Here is an 18,733-nt window from a genome sequence, read left to right on the forward strand (position 1 = left end):
TCCTTCTGCATATATGTCCTTGTCTTACCATATATTTCTCCTCCTCCCTCCTTTCCTTCCTTTCCCTTACGGCACCCTCGCATATTAGGTTTGCGACATGGCCCACCCTGCCGACCCTGCCCGCCCACACACCCTCCCCATGCATGTATGTATCCCTCCACCCTGTCCTGTCCCCTGTCATCCACAATTTAGCCCCAGTCGCCGCTCGCCCACGCCCTAGGACCCATGCTATAATATTTCTGGTGTCCCGCCCTCTCTCTCTCTCTCTCATACACACACAGAGAGAGAGAGAGAGAGTGTGTGTGGGTAAGCTGACATGGAGGAAGGGTAGTCACGCCAAACCAACACTGCATCGCTCTCTCTCTCTCTCTCTCTCTCTCTCTCTCTCTCTCTCTCTCTCTCTCTCTCTCTCTCTCTCAAGGTCAAGGCCCACTGATCTATACCTATTCACCTTTAAGCCTCTTGTCCCTAAATTTATGATACAGAAACAACAAACTAATATGACTTTGATCACCACAAACAACATAAATAAAGGGAACGGATCTGTATCAGGAACAAAAACAAACAAAGAATAAACGATAATAATGAAACACCCTTGAATGGATAAACAGCAGGCCCCTTGTTACGCTTATCTTTAAATACACGTTTAAAAGGTAGAATTATGGAACATGCTCGATTCTGTTTAAGCCAGGGCGGGATAAAAAAAAAAATATATATACGTACGAACTTGTAAATCTAAACAATCCACGGAACTGTTCTTGGTTGGTCTTTTAAACTTTATTTGTATCATGGTCATTAGCGAGATTCATTTGCATTGTATCTGTGTTATATAGACTTGCGAGACATGTTTTATCTGCGAGACTGTATTACGTTCTTTTACGATACTGTTTCATGTCCATTTGCGAGAATATTATGTTCTTTATCGAGACTTACGGTTCCTTTGCGAGACTTTTATATTAGGTTCCTATGCGAGACTTTTATATGTTCCTTTGCGAGACTATCATGTTCCTTTGCGAGACTGTCATGTTCCTTTGCGAGGCTATCATGTTCCTTTGTGAGGTGATCATGTTCCTTTGCGAGACTGTCATGTTCCTTTGCGAGACTGTCATGTTCCTTCGTGAGGCTATCATGTTCTTTTGTGAGACTATGATGTTCTTTTGCAAGACTTTTATATTAGGTTCCTATGCGAGACTTTTATATGTTCCTTTGCGAGACTATCATGTTCCTTTGCGAGACTGTCATGTTCCTTTGCGAGACTGTCATGTTCCTTTGCGAAGCTATCATGTTGTGAGACTATGATGTTCCTTTGAGAGACTTTATGTTCATTCTTGCCAGACTCTCAAGTTTAGTCTTTCGATACTAGTTTAAAAAATAAGGCGATGAAAACGGAAAACACTACACCATCTCGGCTGTCTTTTTGGGGTATTTCGATTCGCTTACGAGCCACCAATTCACTCTATAAACATCACAACAACAACAAAACTGATGAGATGCATAACGAAGCCATTAAAAATCCCTAAACCAACAAACTATCTTTCCGAATGTCTGTTTGAGGTATACGGTATTTCGATTCGCTTACTAGCAACAAACACATCCGTTCTAAAATCATCCGAACAAAGCAGGAAACTGATAAAGAAATTCATAACAAAACCATTTCTCACTGCAGCATTACTATATAAAAAAAAATAGCTATACAGTATACCACGACGATCTTCCTTTAACTGCCGCTTGGAGTTATTCTCGTTTGTTTACCTTTGCTAGCCTTGTCCGCCTTGTCCTGTCCGTGTCCGTGGGTCGCGTGAAGGTGCGTGGGAGGCGTCATCGTAGGAGGTCACCTGTGTCTCTTATACCTATGCACACTGTCCGTTATGACCCACTGAAGGAGGGTGACTCACTGCCTCCCTGATTCACTAGATATGTATACACACACTGCCGTCTATCACCAAGTTAACCCTTATCAGTCCCTTCACCCACTCACCCCTATACACACGCGCACACTCATCCCCTCCACACAATCTACCCATCGATAGCCACTACGCACTGCCACGCCCTCTACCCACGGCAACACACGCGCGCCCCCACCCACGCCTATCCTGAAGCAGTGCTCGAGTCTCGTTCACGTGGCTCTCAACGTTTCATTCTTCCTCCTCACTCCCACTCGACCTGAAGCTTCGACCGAGATATTCCATTAGTGGGATTGCGGATGACGGGAGAAATCGATTACTTAAGGGAGAGGATGACGTGGACACACACACACACACTGATAAGAGAGGTGGTGATAAATCAAAGAGTCAAATAAATAAGGATAGGCTAAAGAAGGATAAGTGATGATGATAATAATAATAATAATAATATACATGAAAATAAGTAAAACAAGGAGTGGGAACAGGAAAGACGTGAAGAAAGAATGGAAACACAGGAAAGGTGGGGCATAAGGAAGGGCTGGAGTGAGTAATAGGGAATAAATGGAGTAAAAATAATAATAATAATAATGAGGTTAATAGGAACAACAGGAAAAATAAGGAAATACGTAAAATGAAAGAACAAGAAAAAAGGATTAAAAGAGAAACAGACTATGAAGAAAGGAAGGAATAAAGAAAAGTATGGAAAAATGAAAATGGTTGAGGAAATTGAAGGAAGGGTAAACAGAAGGAAGGAAACGGAAGGATAAAGAAAGAAAGAAAAGACGAATCAGGAAAAAAAAAAGTAATTAGTTTGTTCATATTTCCGTTATATTTCAGTGATTCAAAACTTTCTCAGCATCAGTGTTCATCAAAAAGTAGAAATTGAAAACGTCGAATTATTATTTATGATATATGGGTAGTTTGGCTTTTTTTAATTCTTTTTTTGGGACGGAGATAGTTGAAAGTCTTGGATATTCAGAGTTAAGCAGACATATTACAAACTCAGTCGTTAATAGTGATATATAAAAGTAGACAAAACCAACTAACCACGCCTTAAAAAACGGGCCAAAAAAGGACAAATCAGATAGATAAAGATGAAGAGTATTAAGACGTTTAAAAAATCAGGGTAGACTTCAAACTTTGCCATATTTTTGCTTTAATCTTAAGGAACGAGCAGCTTAAAGGTGAATAGGTATAGATAAGCGAACCTTGACCTTGAGAGAGAGAGAGAGAGAGAGAGAGAGAGAGAGAGAGAGAGAGAGAGAGAGAGAGAGAGAGAGAGAGAGAGAGAGAGATTAGAGTGGGAGAAGGATGAGGGAATGAAATGATACAAAACAAGGGAGAAAGCAAAGGAAAAAAAAGAAAAGGAGGTAAAGAAGAGGAAGAAGAGGATGAGAGGAAGAAGGGTACAAAACAGTGAGGCGAAGATGGGGAAGAAGAGAAAGAAGGGTGAAAAGGAAGTAAAAGAAAAGGAAGAAGAAGGGATATAACAAGGGGAAGAGAAAGAAAAGGAAAAAATGAAGGTTAAAGAGAATGAGGGAAAAAAATTGAATGAAAGGAATAGTGATAGGGAGGATTAGAGAGTGGAAGGAAGAAAGGAAGGAAGGAAGGAAGGAGAAAAGAAAGAACGAAGGAAGGAAGGAAGAAAGGAGAAAAGAAGGAAGGAAGAAAGAAGGAAGGAAGAAAGGAAAAAGGAAGGAAGGAAGGAAGGAAGGCGTTGCAGATTCTTGAGGAAGTTGTGTGTTTCTCAGCCACGTTCTGGAGATCAAAATTTGGTCACTCAGAAGCCTCCCCCCACCCCCCACCTCTCTCTCTCTCTCTCTCTCTCTCTCTCTCTCTCTCTCTCTCTCTCTCTCTCTCTCTCTCACACATCATATATTTCCCCTATACTTTCAACTCCCTTCGAATAATCAACAAAACAAAATTATATCAACCGTAGAAAGAGCAGTATTAACATCTACGGTAGCTAACAATAACAACAACTGCAACAAGAATACCCGTAGCCTACTATCACCAACACAACACGACTACTATTACAACTAACATTATTTTCACCAGCACCTTCCTATGTTAGTCATCACCACTACTATATACAACTACTACTACCACCACCACCATCACTACCAACAACAACAGCCACCCCCATTACACATTAAATAGCTTATGGAAGTGAAAAAAAAAAAGAATCATTAAATCCTGACTTTGCTCGTCTTCCTTTCCATGAACTGAATTGCTTATTGCGTATTTGAGGTGGCGTATTGTTGTTGTTGTTGTTGGTGGTGGTGGTGGTGGTGGTGGTGTTGATGGAGGTGGTGATTCATTCATAAACCAACGCTCCCAATGTTTACAGAAGTACACTGTTTATATTTTCAACTCGAGGTCAAGATTATTATTATTAGTCATTATTATTATAGTAGTAGTAGTAGTAGTAGTAGTAGTAGTAGTAGTAGTAGTAGTAGTAGTAGCAATCATTCCCAAGTCGTCCCTGAGTAATTGCTAACACATGACAAGCAAAAAGAAATAACGTAACGATTACAACCACTGATGAGTCTGGCGCCAACGACCTGAGCCATTAGGAAAGAATAGAACGTGTGGTAGTAGTAATAGTAGTAGTAGTAGTAGTAGTAGTAGTAGTAGTGGCGGTGGCGTTACAGCTGCATCTGAATCAACAGGACATTTTACCACTATCGCTCTTTGTGTTTACTTAGCGCAAGCCTCCTCCTCCTCCTTCTCCTCTGTTCCCCGCGGCCTCCTCTTCCGCCTCCTCCTCCTCTGCCAAACATACATAATCTCGATAATAAACTCTTCCTTTTCTTGAGCTCCGTCAGTGTCCTAGCAAAGTTATCAAAACAAATGAAGCCAAGATATCTGAGTAGTACTGGGGGAGGAGAAGGGGGAGGAGGAGGAGGAGGAGGACACGAACATGAGATAAGAGGTTAATGTCCTTGAACAGAATCATCCCTTGCAGAGCTATGATGCAAACGACTCAGTAGGAAGAAGAAGGCAAAGGAAGAAAGAGAGAGGCGAAGGGAAATGAGAAAGATAAATACCGCGGTGTTTATTATGTTATGAAAGGAGGATGAATAAAATAGCATAGACACACATGATGGGAAAGGATGGAGATTTTGAAAGAGTAACGGTCGTAGATGAAATAATAATAGTAATAATAAGAACAATAATAATAATTGCTGTGTGTGTGTGTGTGTGTGTGTGTGTGTAAAAGAGTTCATGTTGGGATACAAGAGAGTCGAAAATAGCGAAGAGGAGGAGGAGGAGGAGGAGGAGGAGGAGGCGGAGAGAGTGGAGAGAGGAGTGTGGGAGAGATAAGCTGGAGGAGCTCTCTTCCACCACTCCACAAATCTGATAGGAGAGAGAGAGAGAGAGAGAGAGAGAGAGAGAGAGAGAGAGAGAGAGAGAGAGAGAGAGAAACCTACGTCATGCCTTTTCCCACAATAGTACTGAAAGGTAAGGGAAAGCCAGGCATCGTGGGTGTGTGAGGGGGGGGAGGAGGAGAGGGGAAAGGGAAGGGGATGGGAGGAGGGAGGTGATGCAAGGAAATGAAAGGGAGGAGGTGAGACATAGGAAGTGGGGAGTGGGGAGGGTGAGGAAGGGAAAGCATGGAAGGGGAGATGGGGAGGGGAGGGGAGAAGAGAGTGAATCATATGGGTTTTGAGAATGTAATCGACGGTGTGGGAAGTTAACACGGGAACAGAAGGAGGAGAGGGAAGAGGAGGAGGAGGAGGAGGAGGAGGAGAGGAATAAAACGAAAGGACAGTACAGCCTTAAAAAATAGTATGAATAAATCTATCACACGCAAAACAAGAACTTACTCATCCCCTTCCCTTTCCTTTTTATCAACCCACCATAGCCCCGTGTACTCTCCTCCCCTCTATTACCCTTTCCCCTCCCTTTACTTCCCCTTCCCCCTTCTCCTCCCCTCACCTACCCATCCCCTTCCCTTTCCCCTCTATAAACCCACCATAGCTCCGTACACTCCTCCCCTCTATTACCCTTTCCCCTCCCTTCACTTCCCCTTCCCCCTTCTCTTCCCCTCACCGACCCATTCCCTTCTCTGCCCTTTCTATGAACCGCCTAACCTCCGTATCAACTACTTCCTTTTCCCTAACCCTTTTCCCCTCTCCCCTCCATTTACTTCCCCTTCCCCCTTCTCCTCCCCTCACTTCCGGCGTCAGGGGAAGATGGACGACAGCGTTCTCTCGTAACCTCTTCCCTACTTCCGCTAGAAACGCTATTTTTGGAACCGCTAATTTTGGGGAGAGGGAACAAGAGGAGGAGGAGGAGAAGGAGGAGAGTGGATGTGGTTAGGAGAGGAGGAGGTGACCAAGGGAGTGTATGGCGGAGAGAAGAGGAAAGGGAGGTAAGGGAGAGAGGGAGGGTGGTGAGGAGGAAAAAAAGAAAGAAAGGGATTGCCAGAGAGGAAAGTTTGAGACGGTAAGGGAGGAAGAAAGGAGAATGGGGGATGCCCGAGAGAGAGAGAGAGAGAGAGAGAGAGAGAGAGAGAGAGAGAGAGACCAGAACACAAAACAAAAACTCACCACCACCTCCAAATAAGCCAAAATTGCACCTCAACATGATAAAATAATAAGTGAAAACCTTGCCACAGCTTTCTTTAATTATAATATCACGCGAGTTTCCCAATATTAGCCCAATTAGGCGAGCAATAATGAGGGTCAAGGAGTCAGCCGATAGAGTGCATGCATGGAGTAAGACCAACAGGGAACGCCTAGATGATGATGATGATGATGATGAGTATAATGATGATACACACAAGAGAGAGAGAGAGAGAGAGAGAGAGAGAGAGAGAGAGAGAGAGAGAGAGAGAGAGAGAGAGATGAGGAGGAGGGACAAAGAAGGGAGTGAATGGGATTGATGAGAAGACAGACAAAGAGGTTAGGAGAGGGAGAGATATGCAAGTATGGAGATGGAGGAGGAGGAGGAGGAGGAGGAAGAAAGAATGAACGATGTGGAGGAGCAAGACAAGCAACAACAACAACAACAACAACAACAGCAATAATAATAATAGTAATAATAATAATAATAATAATAATGACAAGAAGAAGGAGGAGAAGAAGAAGACAAAGATGAAAATGAGGATGATGAAGAAGATGGAAGAAAAAAAAAGAGAAAAAAAGATGAGGACAAAGACGAAGATGAAGAAAAAGACAAAGAAGAAAAAGAAAAGGAAGAAAAAGTAGAAGACAACAGAAGACAGAAAAAAAGAAAAGGAAGGAAAAGGCAAAGCAGAAGCCAGAGGAGACAAATAAAAAAAAAAAAAACAAGACGAAGAAGTGAAGAAGAAGAGGAAGATAAAGTGGAGTCTGGCACCGAAGCAGGAAGAATGAATGCGTAAGAGGCAGGTGAAAGTGAGGTGAGGGTGGAGGTGCGTGGGTGTGGGTGGGTGTGGGTGTGGGTGTGGGGGGGAGGAGGGGTGACGAGGGGAAGGGGGGGGTGAAGGGGGAAAGGGGTGGGGGGAAGGGGGGAAGGGGTGTCATCGCTTCTCCCTTTCTTCCTCCCTCTCCCTCTTTCCCACTCTCACTCTCTCTCTCTCTAATTCTTTTTCCCCTCATCTTACTTCTCCCCCTCTACTTCCCTTAGTCTAAACATCGGGTCTCGCTGATAGGCCGAACTTGGATACTCTCTCTCTCTCTCTCTCTCTCTCTCTCTCTCTCTCTCTCTCTCTCTCGTTCGTTTCCTCATAAACGTTTTTGTGTGTTTAGAGGATTTATGAGGAAAAGAATGACGTCAATATGTAACCTTAAGTCATTTCCGACAGAGAGAGAGAGAGAGAGAGAGAGAGAGAGAGAGAGCGAGAGAATGGGGAGTACGTGATGACATGGGGTGAGAAGGCCTATACAGAAGGGGGTTGAGACAGAAAGCAGGAGTAGGCCAGTGTTCTCTCTCTCTCTCTCTCTCTCTCTCTCTCTCTCTCTCTGTCGGATATGACTTAAGGTTACATATTGACGTCATTCTTTTCCTCATAAATCCTCTAAACACACAAAAACGTTCATGAGGAAACGAACGCGAGAGAGAGAGAGAGAGAGAGAGAGAGAGAGAGAGAGAGAGAGAGAGAGTATCCAAGTTCGGCCTATCAGCGAGACCCGATGTTTAGACTAAGGGAAGTAGAGGGGGAGAAGTAAGATGAGGGGAAAAAGAATTAGAGAGAGGGAGAGGGAGGGTGGGAGAGAGGGAGAGGGAGGAAGAAAGGGAGAGAAGTGATGACCCAAACTGACCCCCTCTCCCCCCTTTCCCTCCCCTTCCTCCACCCTCCTCACATAGGCCGAGACAAAGGCGAGGTCACACGAAACCCAAACACAGGCTGACGGGTGAGTGATGACCTGACCCGCGGGCCTGACCTAGCCTAACCCTGGACACACAGACCCCGCCGCCCCGCCCCCGCCCCTATGACGTGTGTTTGGCGCTGACGTCAAGACAAACAAACAAGATGAATGAGCGGCTCAGGGAAAGGTGAAATGAGCTACAACGCTTTACTATATTACTACTACTACTACTACTACTACTACTACTATTACAACAACAGCAATAGGAACAACAACTACTACTACTACTACTACTACTACTACCACTACTACTACTACTACTACTACTACTACCACCACCACTACTACAGCAACATTAACAACAACAGCAACAATAACTAACAACTACTACTACTACTACTACTACTACTACTACAAGTCATTGCTTTGGGGAGGTCTTTTGAAGCTAAACTAAGGAAGAGAAAAAGTGAAAAAAAGAAGGAAAGGAGGACGGAGGAGGTAAGATGGAAGGCGAGGGAAATGAGGGGAAAAAAGGGAGGTAAAAAAACAACAACGTGAGGGAGGGAAGAAGGGACGGAGATATAGAGGAAGATACTGAGGAAAGAACGTGTGGAAGGAGGAAGTGAGGGATGAGAAAAAGTGAGGGTTTATGGAATAGCAAAAAAGGGAGGAGGGAAGAGAGAATGAAACACGGTGAGGAGGAGAGGAAGGGGAGGGTGAAAAGGGAGAAAGAAAGGCGGAAGAAAGGGACGGAAGGAAGAGAAATGAACAGCTGAAGGAAGGAGGAGGAGGAGGAGGAAGACCAAGAAGATGAACAGAAAGAAAAAAAAAAAAGGTAAGAAAGGAAACGAAAAGGGAGAAATTAAGTAAAAGACATCGATGGAAGAATAAAAACAGGAATAAGGAGAGAGAGAGAGAGAGAGAGAGAGAGAGAGTTAAACGCAGTCCCTCTCTCTTTCCTTCTCTCCCTCCTCCCGCCACTCCGCCCAACCAACGCCAAGCAACTGATATTGACTCCTGTGCCTGCCTCCTGCCTGCCCCCCGCCTCCTGCTGACGATACGCTCTGCTCCTTGCCTACCTGTGTGTGTGTGTGTGTGTGTGTGTGTGTGTTTTCACTGACCAGGTTCTCAAGGGCGTATTATAAGTTATGGTTCTTTTCTTTTCTCTCTTTTTTTTTTTTAGGTATACGAACGAACAGCTGATAAATAATGGAATAAAATAATGTATAAGAGACAATGCACGGTTCTATCATTATACCTCACCATTATCATCCCCTTCTACTTCCTTCTTTTCCTTCCTTTCTCTCTTCTTTCATTTATTCCTTCCTCTCTATTTCCTTTTCTTCCTTCCCATCATTATTTCTCACCATTATCATCCCCTGCTACTTCCTCCATTTTCTTCCTTTCTCTCTTCTTTCATTTATTCCTTCCTCTCTATTTCCTTTTCTTCCTTCCCATCATTATTCCTCACCATTATCATCCCCTTCTACTTCCTTCTTTTCCTTCCTTTCTCTCTTCTTTCATTTATTCCTTCCTCTCTATTTCCTTTTCTTCCTTCCCATCATCATTTCTCACCATTATCATCCCCTTCTACTTCCTTCTTATCATTATTCCTCACCATTATCATCCCTTCCTTTCTCTCTTCTTTCATTTATTCCTTCCTCTCTATTTCCTTTTCTTCCTTCCCATCATTATTCCTCACCATTATCATCCCCTTCTACTTCCTTCTCTTCCTTCCTTTCTCTCTTCTTTCATTTATTCCTTCCTCTCTATTTCCTTTTCTTCCTTCCCATCATCATTCCTCACCATTATCATCCCCTTCTACTTCCTCCATTTTCTTCCTTTCTCTCTTCTTTCATTTATTCCTTCCTCTCTGTTTCCTTTTCTTCCTTCCCATCATCATTTCTCACCATTATCATCCCTTGCTACTTCCTCCATTTTCTTCCTTTCTCTCTTCTTTCATTTACTCCTTCCTCTCTATTTCCTTTTCTTCCTTCCCATCATTATTTCTCACCATTATCATCCCCTGCTGCTTCCTCCATTTTCTTCCTTTCCTTCTTCTTTCATTTATTCCCTTCTCTCTATTTCCTTTTCTTCCTTCCCATCATCATTCCTCACCATTATCATCCCCTTCTACTTCCTTCTTTTTCTTCCTTTCTCTCTTCTTTCATTTATTCCTTCCTCTCTATTTCCTTTTCATCATCATTCCTCGCCATTACTTTCCCCTCTCTCAGATCCTTCTCGCTCTCTTTCATCCTTTATTCCCTCTTCTCTTTCTTCTCTTCTTCCATACCATCTGCTTTCTGTGCATCTTTCTTCCTTTCACTTTTCCCTTTCCATCACCAGTCCCGCGCAATGCAGTAGAGATTGTATCAACTCACTCTACTTCCCAAACTTCCTCCCTTTCGCTCCCTTCAGAAGACACCACATCCCTCTCTCCCTTCGTCCCTGATCAAAGCCTGCAAGATTACAAACACATCTATTCACACTCCCTCTCCCTTAAGCAATGCAGTAGAGATTATATCAACACACTCTACTTCCCAAACTTCCTCCCTTTGCTCCCTTCACAAGACACCACTTTCCTTTCTCCCTTCGTCCTTAATCAAAGCCTGCAAGATTATAAACACATTTCTACTCACACTCCCTCTCCCTGAAGCAATGCAGTAGAGATTAAATCAACATACTCTACTACTTTGATTTCCTCCCTTGCACTCCCCTCACGGTACACAAGCTCCCTGTCTCCCTTCATCCCCATGCGAAGAGACTGTCAATAAATTCTACTGTTATACTCTCCCTCTCCCTGAAGCAATGCAGTAGATTGAATAAACATACTCTATATTCCCTTTTATTTCCTCCCTTTCGCTCCCTTTACAGTATACCACCTCCCTTTCTCCCTTCGTCCCCCACCCAAGCCTGCAAGATTATCAACAAATTCTACTCTCCCTCCCTCCCTCTCTCTGATTCCCTCCCTGAGCTTCCACTGCCCCCATTACCTCCCTTTCACTGACCCCCCTTCCTCAGTCTCTGGATGATTATAGTCTTACAAGCTCAATTTTTTTTCCTCCTTGATATTGCTTTGAGTTATATTTTTTCACTTTTTCGCTCCTTCCAATGGTCTTCTTTTTCACTAATGTCTAACTTGGTTTTTTGCGTTAGTAATGTCCAATCTCTCTCTCTCTCTCTCTCTCTCTCTCTCTCTCTCTCTCTCTCTCCTTACGTACCTCTCGTCCTAATCCTCCTGTGCTCTCCTATCCCCTTCAGTCCCCATCCAATCTTCAATTTTGCACCCCATGTTTCCCCAATGCACCTCCTCGACCCTTCTCCTTTCTCTCTCTTTCACTTTCTCTATCCGCGGCCCGAACCGGTTCTCCCCCACCATGCCAGTATTCTCCTCGTCCTCCACTGCTCGCTAAAAGGGGAGAGCGGGGAGCATGCAGTGGCGGTGATGTGAATACTTCATACGTGACCTGGCTGGTGCGACGCATCCTCACCCTCTCATTGTCACCGCCCGACTGAAGGTGTTGACTGAGTAAGATTGAGTAATAATGATGTGTCTTGTTGTTACGCGTGTGTATATAATTTAGCCAGGGAGTGTTAGTAAAAGATTGAAATGTTACTAGTTAAAAGAATATTGAGAAGTGAGAAAATATATACGTTGACGTCATTCACCTCAAGCTTAAAAATAAACATATAAATAAACTCCCCATGAAAAAATAGTGTTACAATAGATTAAAATATTACTTAGCAGAATTATGAAGAGAAGTGTAGAAAAATATATACATTAACGTCATTCTTTTAAGGCTTAATAGATAAATAAACAAACAAAGAAAGAATGACAGAAACTCCCCCGGTAAAATAGTGCCAAACTGTCTCACTAGAGGGACCACCTGCAATATCACTTCAGGTCTGCTTGCCGGGATGACGTTCAGAATGAAGGATAAAAAAATTAAAAAAAGTTGTAATTCTATTAAAAGCAAAGGAAATTAAGTGAATCTCCTCCTGCCTTCTGTTTACGGAAGCAGTGCATTGCGGGTTTTTTTTCGTTTTTTTTTGTCTCGCCCTTGAGCTGCCTTCCATGCTTAAAAAGTGCCTGCGACTGGTTCAGGTGAATATGTTGATTATGGGCATTTAGTAGCAAGATATTTCATGAACAAACACCGAGACTCACCCACACTCACTTTCACTACTTTTGTTCATCCCTATCAGTATGCTCTACTCACTCTGCCCACTTTCACTCAGTTACTCATCCACCAACTTTCTAAAAAAAAAATATCACTGATGCTGCCACCCAAAGAAATGAGATGAGCAGCCCTTTAAAATCACCCTGCCTAAGTTAACCCCCTGACACCATTCCTAAAGGCAGCGAGACTACTCCTACGTCTCATTAATTAACGCGAGTCAGTATCTAGGCGACCTTAAGAGTGCGTGGCTACTGACGTGTTTATCAAGCTTTATCGAACGCTGACTCTTGAAAGACCTCCAGCATCTTAAAAAAAAGTTGAACATGTATTGAGTATGGATCAAAGATGTAGTTTCCTTATCTTGTTCAACTCCCTTCCCCACACCATCTCTGCTTCCCCTCCCTGCCTGCCCCCTCCTACTATTCCCCTCTCCCTTTTCCCCCACTCTTCTCACCTTCTTCCCCTCCCTGCCTGCCCCCTCCTACTATTCCCCTCTCCCTTTTCCCCCACTCTTCTCACCTTCTTCTTCCCCTCCCTGCCTGCCCCCTCCTACTATTCCCCTCTCCCTTTCCCCCACTCTTCTCACCTTCTTCTTCCCCTCCCTGCCTGCCCCCTCCTACTATCCCCCCCCCCCACACACACACACACACTTCTCCCCAATGCACTCGAACAAGTATCGGGTGTGAATCAAAGCTGTTGCCTCCGTTCCTTCAACTCCTGTCCCCAATACTACCTCTGCTTCTCCCCCCCCTGCTTGCCCCTCTGTCCCTTCCCCCCCTTCTCCTCTTTAGACCCGAACTTGCACCGGGTACAGATAAAAAACGTTGCTTCCATTCCTTCTTTAACTCCCTTCCCGACACCGCTACCGCTTCTCCTCCCTGGCTGCCCCCTACTCTTCGTCCCCTCTCCCCTTTACACTCGAGCATGTATAGGGTGATGACCACAGACGTAGGTGCCTTTCCTTGTTCAGCTCCCTTCTCAATATCACCTGTTTCCACTCCCTGCCTGCCCTCTACTCTTTGTCCCCCCCTCCCCTCCCCTTTCCCTTCCCTCCACCTCGCCTACTGCAGTACACACAACGTTGGAGCTAAATTTAATGCAATCAATAGCTGAACCAGTGTCACTAGGTGTAAAGAAGAGGGGACTGAGGGAGCTGAGGGGAGAGATGGGCCGGGTGCGGGGAAGGACCAGAGGAGTGAAGGGAGGAGGCTCAAGGGTGCGGTAAGGGGTGAGGCCGGGTGAAGGGTAAAGGGGGGTGATTAGGTGAAGGGAGGGGGAGGTCAGAGGCAAGTAAAAGGAAGATAAAAGGAAGGTAAGGAGAGATGAAAGGGAGGGAAGGGACGGTAAGGAAGGGATGGAGGAGAGGAGGGAGATGAGAGGCTAAAATGAGAGGTGAGGGTAGTGAAGTGGAGGTATGGGACATGAAATGGGAGAAGGTAAGGGAAGGAAAAAGGAGAAAAGATGAGAGGAAGTGAGGAGGAGGAAAAGGAAATGGAGGAGCTAAAATAGAAGAGGGAGGGAAGGGATTGGAAAGCAGATGAGGGGTGTAAATGGGGAATGAGATGAGGAGAAATGAGGAGTAAAAGATGAGGGGAGGGAAGGAGAAGGAAAAAGGAAGCGAGGATTTAAAATAAGGTAGGGAGGAAAAAGGTTAGAGAGCAGCATATGAGGGGAGGTAAAGGGAAATAAGATGTAGAAATATAAGGGGAGGGCAGGTTGAGGAAAGTGAAAGTGGAAGTGAGGATTTTAAATAAGATAAAGAGGGAAGGGGTTGAAAGGCAGATGAGGGGAGGTAAGGGGGAGTAATATGTGGAGATAAGAGAGGAAGATGAGGGGAGGGGAGGAGGTCGAAAGTGAAAGTGAGGATTTAAAACAAGACAGGGAGGGAAAAGATTGAAAGCCAGATGAGGGGAGGTAAGGAGGAACAAGATGTGGAGATGTGAAGAGCAAAAGATGAATGGTACGAGCAAAGGAAGGGAGAGTGCGGCAGATGAGAGGAGGAAAGGGGAAGGGTGAGAGGAAGGGGCAGCGGAGGGGAGGAGAGGGTGAGGGGAAAGGGGGCGGCGGAGCTAAGGGCCAAGGAAAACAGAATGAGGTGAGGGCCAAGGTGGTCTAGTGGAGTCGGAAGGTCACCACCTGTCACCTGTCTGCATTAATAAAGTCCAGGACGAGGAGCGCCGCCAACCAACACACAACACCGCGCCAGAACACACAACACACCTCATGCACTCTCCCTTGAAGCAACACATCAACACCGCTCCACAACACATCTCACACGCTCTCCCTTGAAGCAACACATCAACACCGCGCCAGAACACATCACATACTCTCCCTTCCCAGACAACCAACACTCACAACACCTAGCCAGAATGCAACACACCTCCCATCCCAGACGACGAACAGGGGAAACAAACTTGACCATGCCCATTAAGTACACCCATTAACCAACGAATATCAAAAAGAGACTAACAGGAAACGTCAGAATCAAAAAATATGTAAAGAAATAATAAAATAGGAATAAGATAGAATATTTAAAGTTCAAGAGTTGACGTATTACATCAGCTACTTTTATCGAACCCATAACTTGGCGTTCTCAGGCGAGGGAGTGTCGTGCCTTTGAAATAGTTGTCAAAAATAGCCGAGCCAGAGATGCTTCCCTCCCTCCCTCCGTCGGGCACGTGTTAAGTGGCGTCGCCTCATCGACAAACAAGCAATAAACCTTCCGTATTGGCCTGCGTCAGATTGTCTTCAGAGCAGCGGTGATGTGTGGCTTTGCGGTGCAGCGTTCACGTGACCAACGGAGAGGAGGAAGGTGTAGAGGAAGTGTAGTGAAGCTGTCTGCCTAATCGATGCAACAATTACGTGAGTCACTACTGTGTGGGGGAGGAAAGAGAGAGGGTGGGAGGGAGGGAAGGGAGGAGGGGAGAAACAGTGACCATGAGCGCTGAGGTTTTTGAGGGGGAGGAAGGGCGCAAGGCTGGCAATGAGAACCTCCCTGTCAGCCAACCTGCCTGCCTGCTTGCCAGCCTCCCCCGGACAGGTAATAGCTAACCCACTGTCAACACTCATTACCAGTCGTCAGTTGTCTCTTGGTGATGTCCATTCACTCCATCCACGAGTGCCCGGTCTGTTCTTGTACCTTTAGTCCCGCGGTGACATAACAACAGCTGGGAACAGCGTTCTTGCGTCCAGCTGCCGCGCGCACACAAAGCTCGCCGCCTGTGTTTACATTACCCAGCTACTCTCTCACTTTCCCTCCCCCAAACACTCACGGCCATGGCAGTACAGCCTTCCGCAGCCGTACACAGGTGTGGGCTGGGAATGACCTCCTTCAGCAGCTGTTCCGCGCAGGTGTTTTCCGGCACCACCACCACCACCATCAACCACATATAGTACACAGGTGGGCACAGATCATGTCACGCCTCACCTCGCCCACAGTCGAAATTATATCCCTTTAAAGACCCGAAGTCAAGGGAGTAAAAATGAAGGTGGGGAAAAAATGTGTTTCCCCAGATGCCAGGGGCGTGCCTGAGCGCCTTGGCGGCAACTCTCCCTGGCACCACCACCGCCCGCGGCCCCCACGCACCCCGCCCACACGCCCTCCTCACCCTACACCAGCACTGTGACTCAGATAAGCGGAATGTTCACGATTTCTTGAAGGCAGGGCACGAACGGGACCATACGGCGAGCGGGGTGGTCATCTGCAGCCCCCGACGCGTCTGCTGCTCGCCGCCGCCCTTCGCATCTCCCGGCAGCTTGCACCCTAATCTCACTGCTCACTGGCGGGGATAACACTTAAAATCAACAGTTCACAAAGGCCGCAGGATGCTGAGGACGAGGGCGCCTCTCATGCAGGTTGGGAGACCCGCCTCCCTCCTGCGCTGGCGACAGCGGTGCTCACTTTCCCACTATATAGAAGGCGAACACTCGCTTGACACTCCGGCCGCCCCACACCCTGCACCCTACGCCTGCCACACCTGGCCGTGGCTGGGGCGCGGCGGCGAGGCGCTACACACCCACACAGGGAAACACGCAGAGGGAAAACAGGGGAGATGACGGGCACTCCCGGCAAGCCAGGATGAGCGTGGTACTGCGAGCCCACCAATCCGGGAGGGTGCGCGCCGTACGCACGCGACGCCAGTTCGTCCACAAGGCACATTATTTTCTTGCTGCCGCACGCACTCACGAAGCACGCAGAGCACAGGACGGATAGAGAAATAAAACTGTGTTTAGTAGGGTGCGTGAGAGAGAGCCAGGACGAGGCTGGGAGAGCGGCGGAGGGAAGGTGAGAGAGGGAGAGTTGCCAGGCGGCACCAAGAGAGGCGTCACGATTCGCTCACACATACACACACACGCGCGACGTGATCGATAATACGTACCCTCCTGCCCTCCCTCCCTCCCTCCCTCTTGCCCTTCCTCCTCCAGGCTACTGTCGCCCGCCTCCCTCCCTCCTTATCATCCTTCCCTTTATTCCTTCTCAATTACTTCTTCCTTTCTACGCTGCCTTCTGTCCTTGCTTGCCTCCCTCCCTCCCTTCTATCCCCCAGCCTCAATCTTTCCCAGCCCAGCCCCCCATAGCCCAACCAAGACCTTTAAGTAAAGAACACAAAATTAAAAACAAAGCACGCCATGTACACAACGACACACATCCACGAGAGGTGACCTAGTGAGAAAATTTTCCCTTATCTCATATTTCCTCCCTCCTCATTAGCTGTCCTCCGATTCTCTCTCTCTCTCTCTCTCTCTCTCTCTCTCTCTCTCTCTCTCTGATTCATAGGTCAGCCCATGTTCTCGTTTCCCTTCACGAACGTTCGCTTTAAAACCCCAAATGAGATCATAGTTATTATTATTATTATTATTATTATTATTATTATTATTATTATTATTATTATCATCATCATTATGCATCGTCAGCCTGTATCACTCCACTATAGGACATGGGCCTCTCAAAAACGTTTTCATCCGTTTCTTTATTGTGCCTCATGTTGGAGATTCGATATAAAGGTTAAATTAAACATACTCTTTAAGATTCCTCGCACCATTTCGTGAACGGCCATCCATTGGGTGTTTGTGTATCAGTTCTGTCTCAGTCTGTCACTTTTTTGTCCATCTATTGTCTTCCCTCCAATAAAAGTATGTTGTCATTTCTTGTCTTTAGTTGTCTTTATTATATCGTCTACTTTCGTCTGTTCTCTTCTCCATTTGCGTATTTTTTTTTTTTTTAATTATAGTGATTTCAAGCATCGATCATTCCATCCCTCTCTGGTCACTACACAATTTCCTTTCCAGTGTCAATGTGTCCCAATCCATAAATCTTGACAGGGAGAACGCACTGTAGTAGTAGTAGTAGTAGTAGTAGTAGTAGTAGAAGACTGCAGGAGGAATTGTGTGTGTGTGTGTGTGTGTGTGTGTGTCACTATGTCGGTGGCTCTTGCTACTTGCTATTCGATTTGATCCACACGGTGGTTGGATATTAAGTATTGGTGGACTCACATGGAACAGTTGTGTAAGTATTTCATAATGCATACCCCCTTCCTCTCACACACTCTCTCTCTCTCTCTCTCTCTCTCTCTCTCTCTCTCTCTAACCCCCCCCCCCACACACACACACACAACCTACATATGTCAGCCCCTCCAACACCTGCGTGCATGTACACTACACCTGTGCAGGACACACCTATGACTCACCTGTGTGTGTGTGTGTGTGTGTGTGTGTGTGTGTGTGTGTGTGTGTGTGTGTGTGTGTGTGTGTGTGTGTGTGTGTGTGTGTGTGTTTTATTAGCTATATGAAACATTTGAGACACACACACACACACACACACACACACACACACACACACACACACACACAGGAGAGATGAGGATTAACCAGAGTGAGACCCGGAAATCTCTTATCATCTCTTCACTTGAGGTCTCTTTGGACTTCCGCCCATCTCCCTTCTCCTTCTCCCTTCCTCCCCCTAACAACCCTTCCCCGTTATTCCTCCGATCCAAGGCGATAAAACAACAAACACCAACAAGAACCACACGAGCGTCCTTGTTGAGTCCTTGGTGTGAGTTTTTAATGAGGGTCTATTCTCTTGGGTCCGCAGGTATGAGTGTGAGTGTTCCAGGTGAGTCACGCTGAGTTATGTTCCTCTGGTCTGCTTCGTGGTGACAAGGCGTCGTGTTAAGTATAAGGTGTCGTGAGTGTCGCGAGGGTGTGCATTTATTCGTGTTGATAATTAATTTTGGTTTAACATGCACGAGGATGACTTTGTTTACTTGTGTTGGTGCTTGCTGAATTTGTTGTCTTGAGTAATAGTATGAAGGAATGTGATTGTTTACTTGTACTGGTGAGTGAAATTGGG

At 45.8% G+C, this 18,733-nt stretch overlaps 1 protein-coding gene across 4 annotated transcripts in view; it reads right to left on the reverse strand.

Annotated features, from left to right (window-relative positions):
• The window catches only part of LOC126995500 (SLIT-ROBO Rho GTPase-activating protein 1-like), a 106,000-nt gene extending 89,416 nt beyond the window's left edge, over window positions 1–16,584 (reverse strand). Inside the window, exon 1 of one of the 4 annotated variants that reach the window (XM_050855144.1) lies at window positions 15,457–16,584. In XM_050855144.1, coding sequence (XP_050711101.1) covers window positions 15,457–15,487 — 31 coding nt within the window. In that variant the 5' untranslated portion in view covers window positions 15,488–16,584. Of the gene's footprint in view, window positions 1–1,752; window positions 1,962–15,456 lie in introns of those variants that run through there. The other 3 variants (XM_050855107.1, XM_050855100.1, XM_050855126.1) reach the window with 3 other exon arrangements.
• Window positions 16,585–18,733: the final 2,149 nt, after the last annotated feature.

This window comes from Eriocheir sinensis, chromosome 1 (assembly GCF_024679095.1).
Source record: "Eriocheir sinensis breed Jianghai 21 chromosome 1, ASM2467909v1, whole genome shotgun sequence".
Classification (NCBI taxonomy): domain Eukaryota; kingdom Metazoa; phylum Arthropoda; class Malacostraca; order Decapoda; family Varunidae; genus Eriocheir; species Eriocheir sinensis.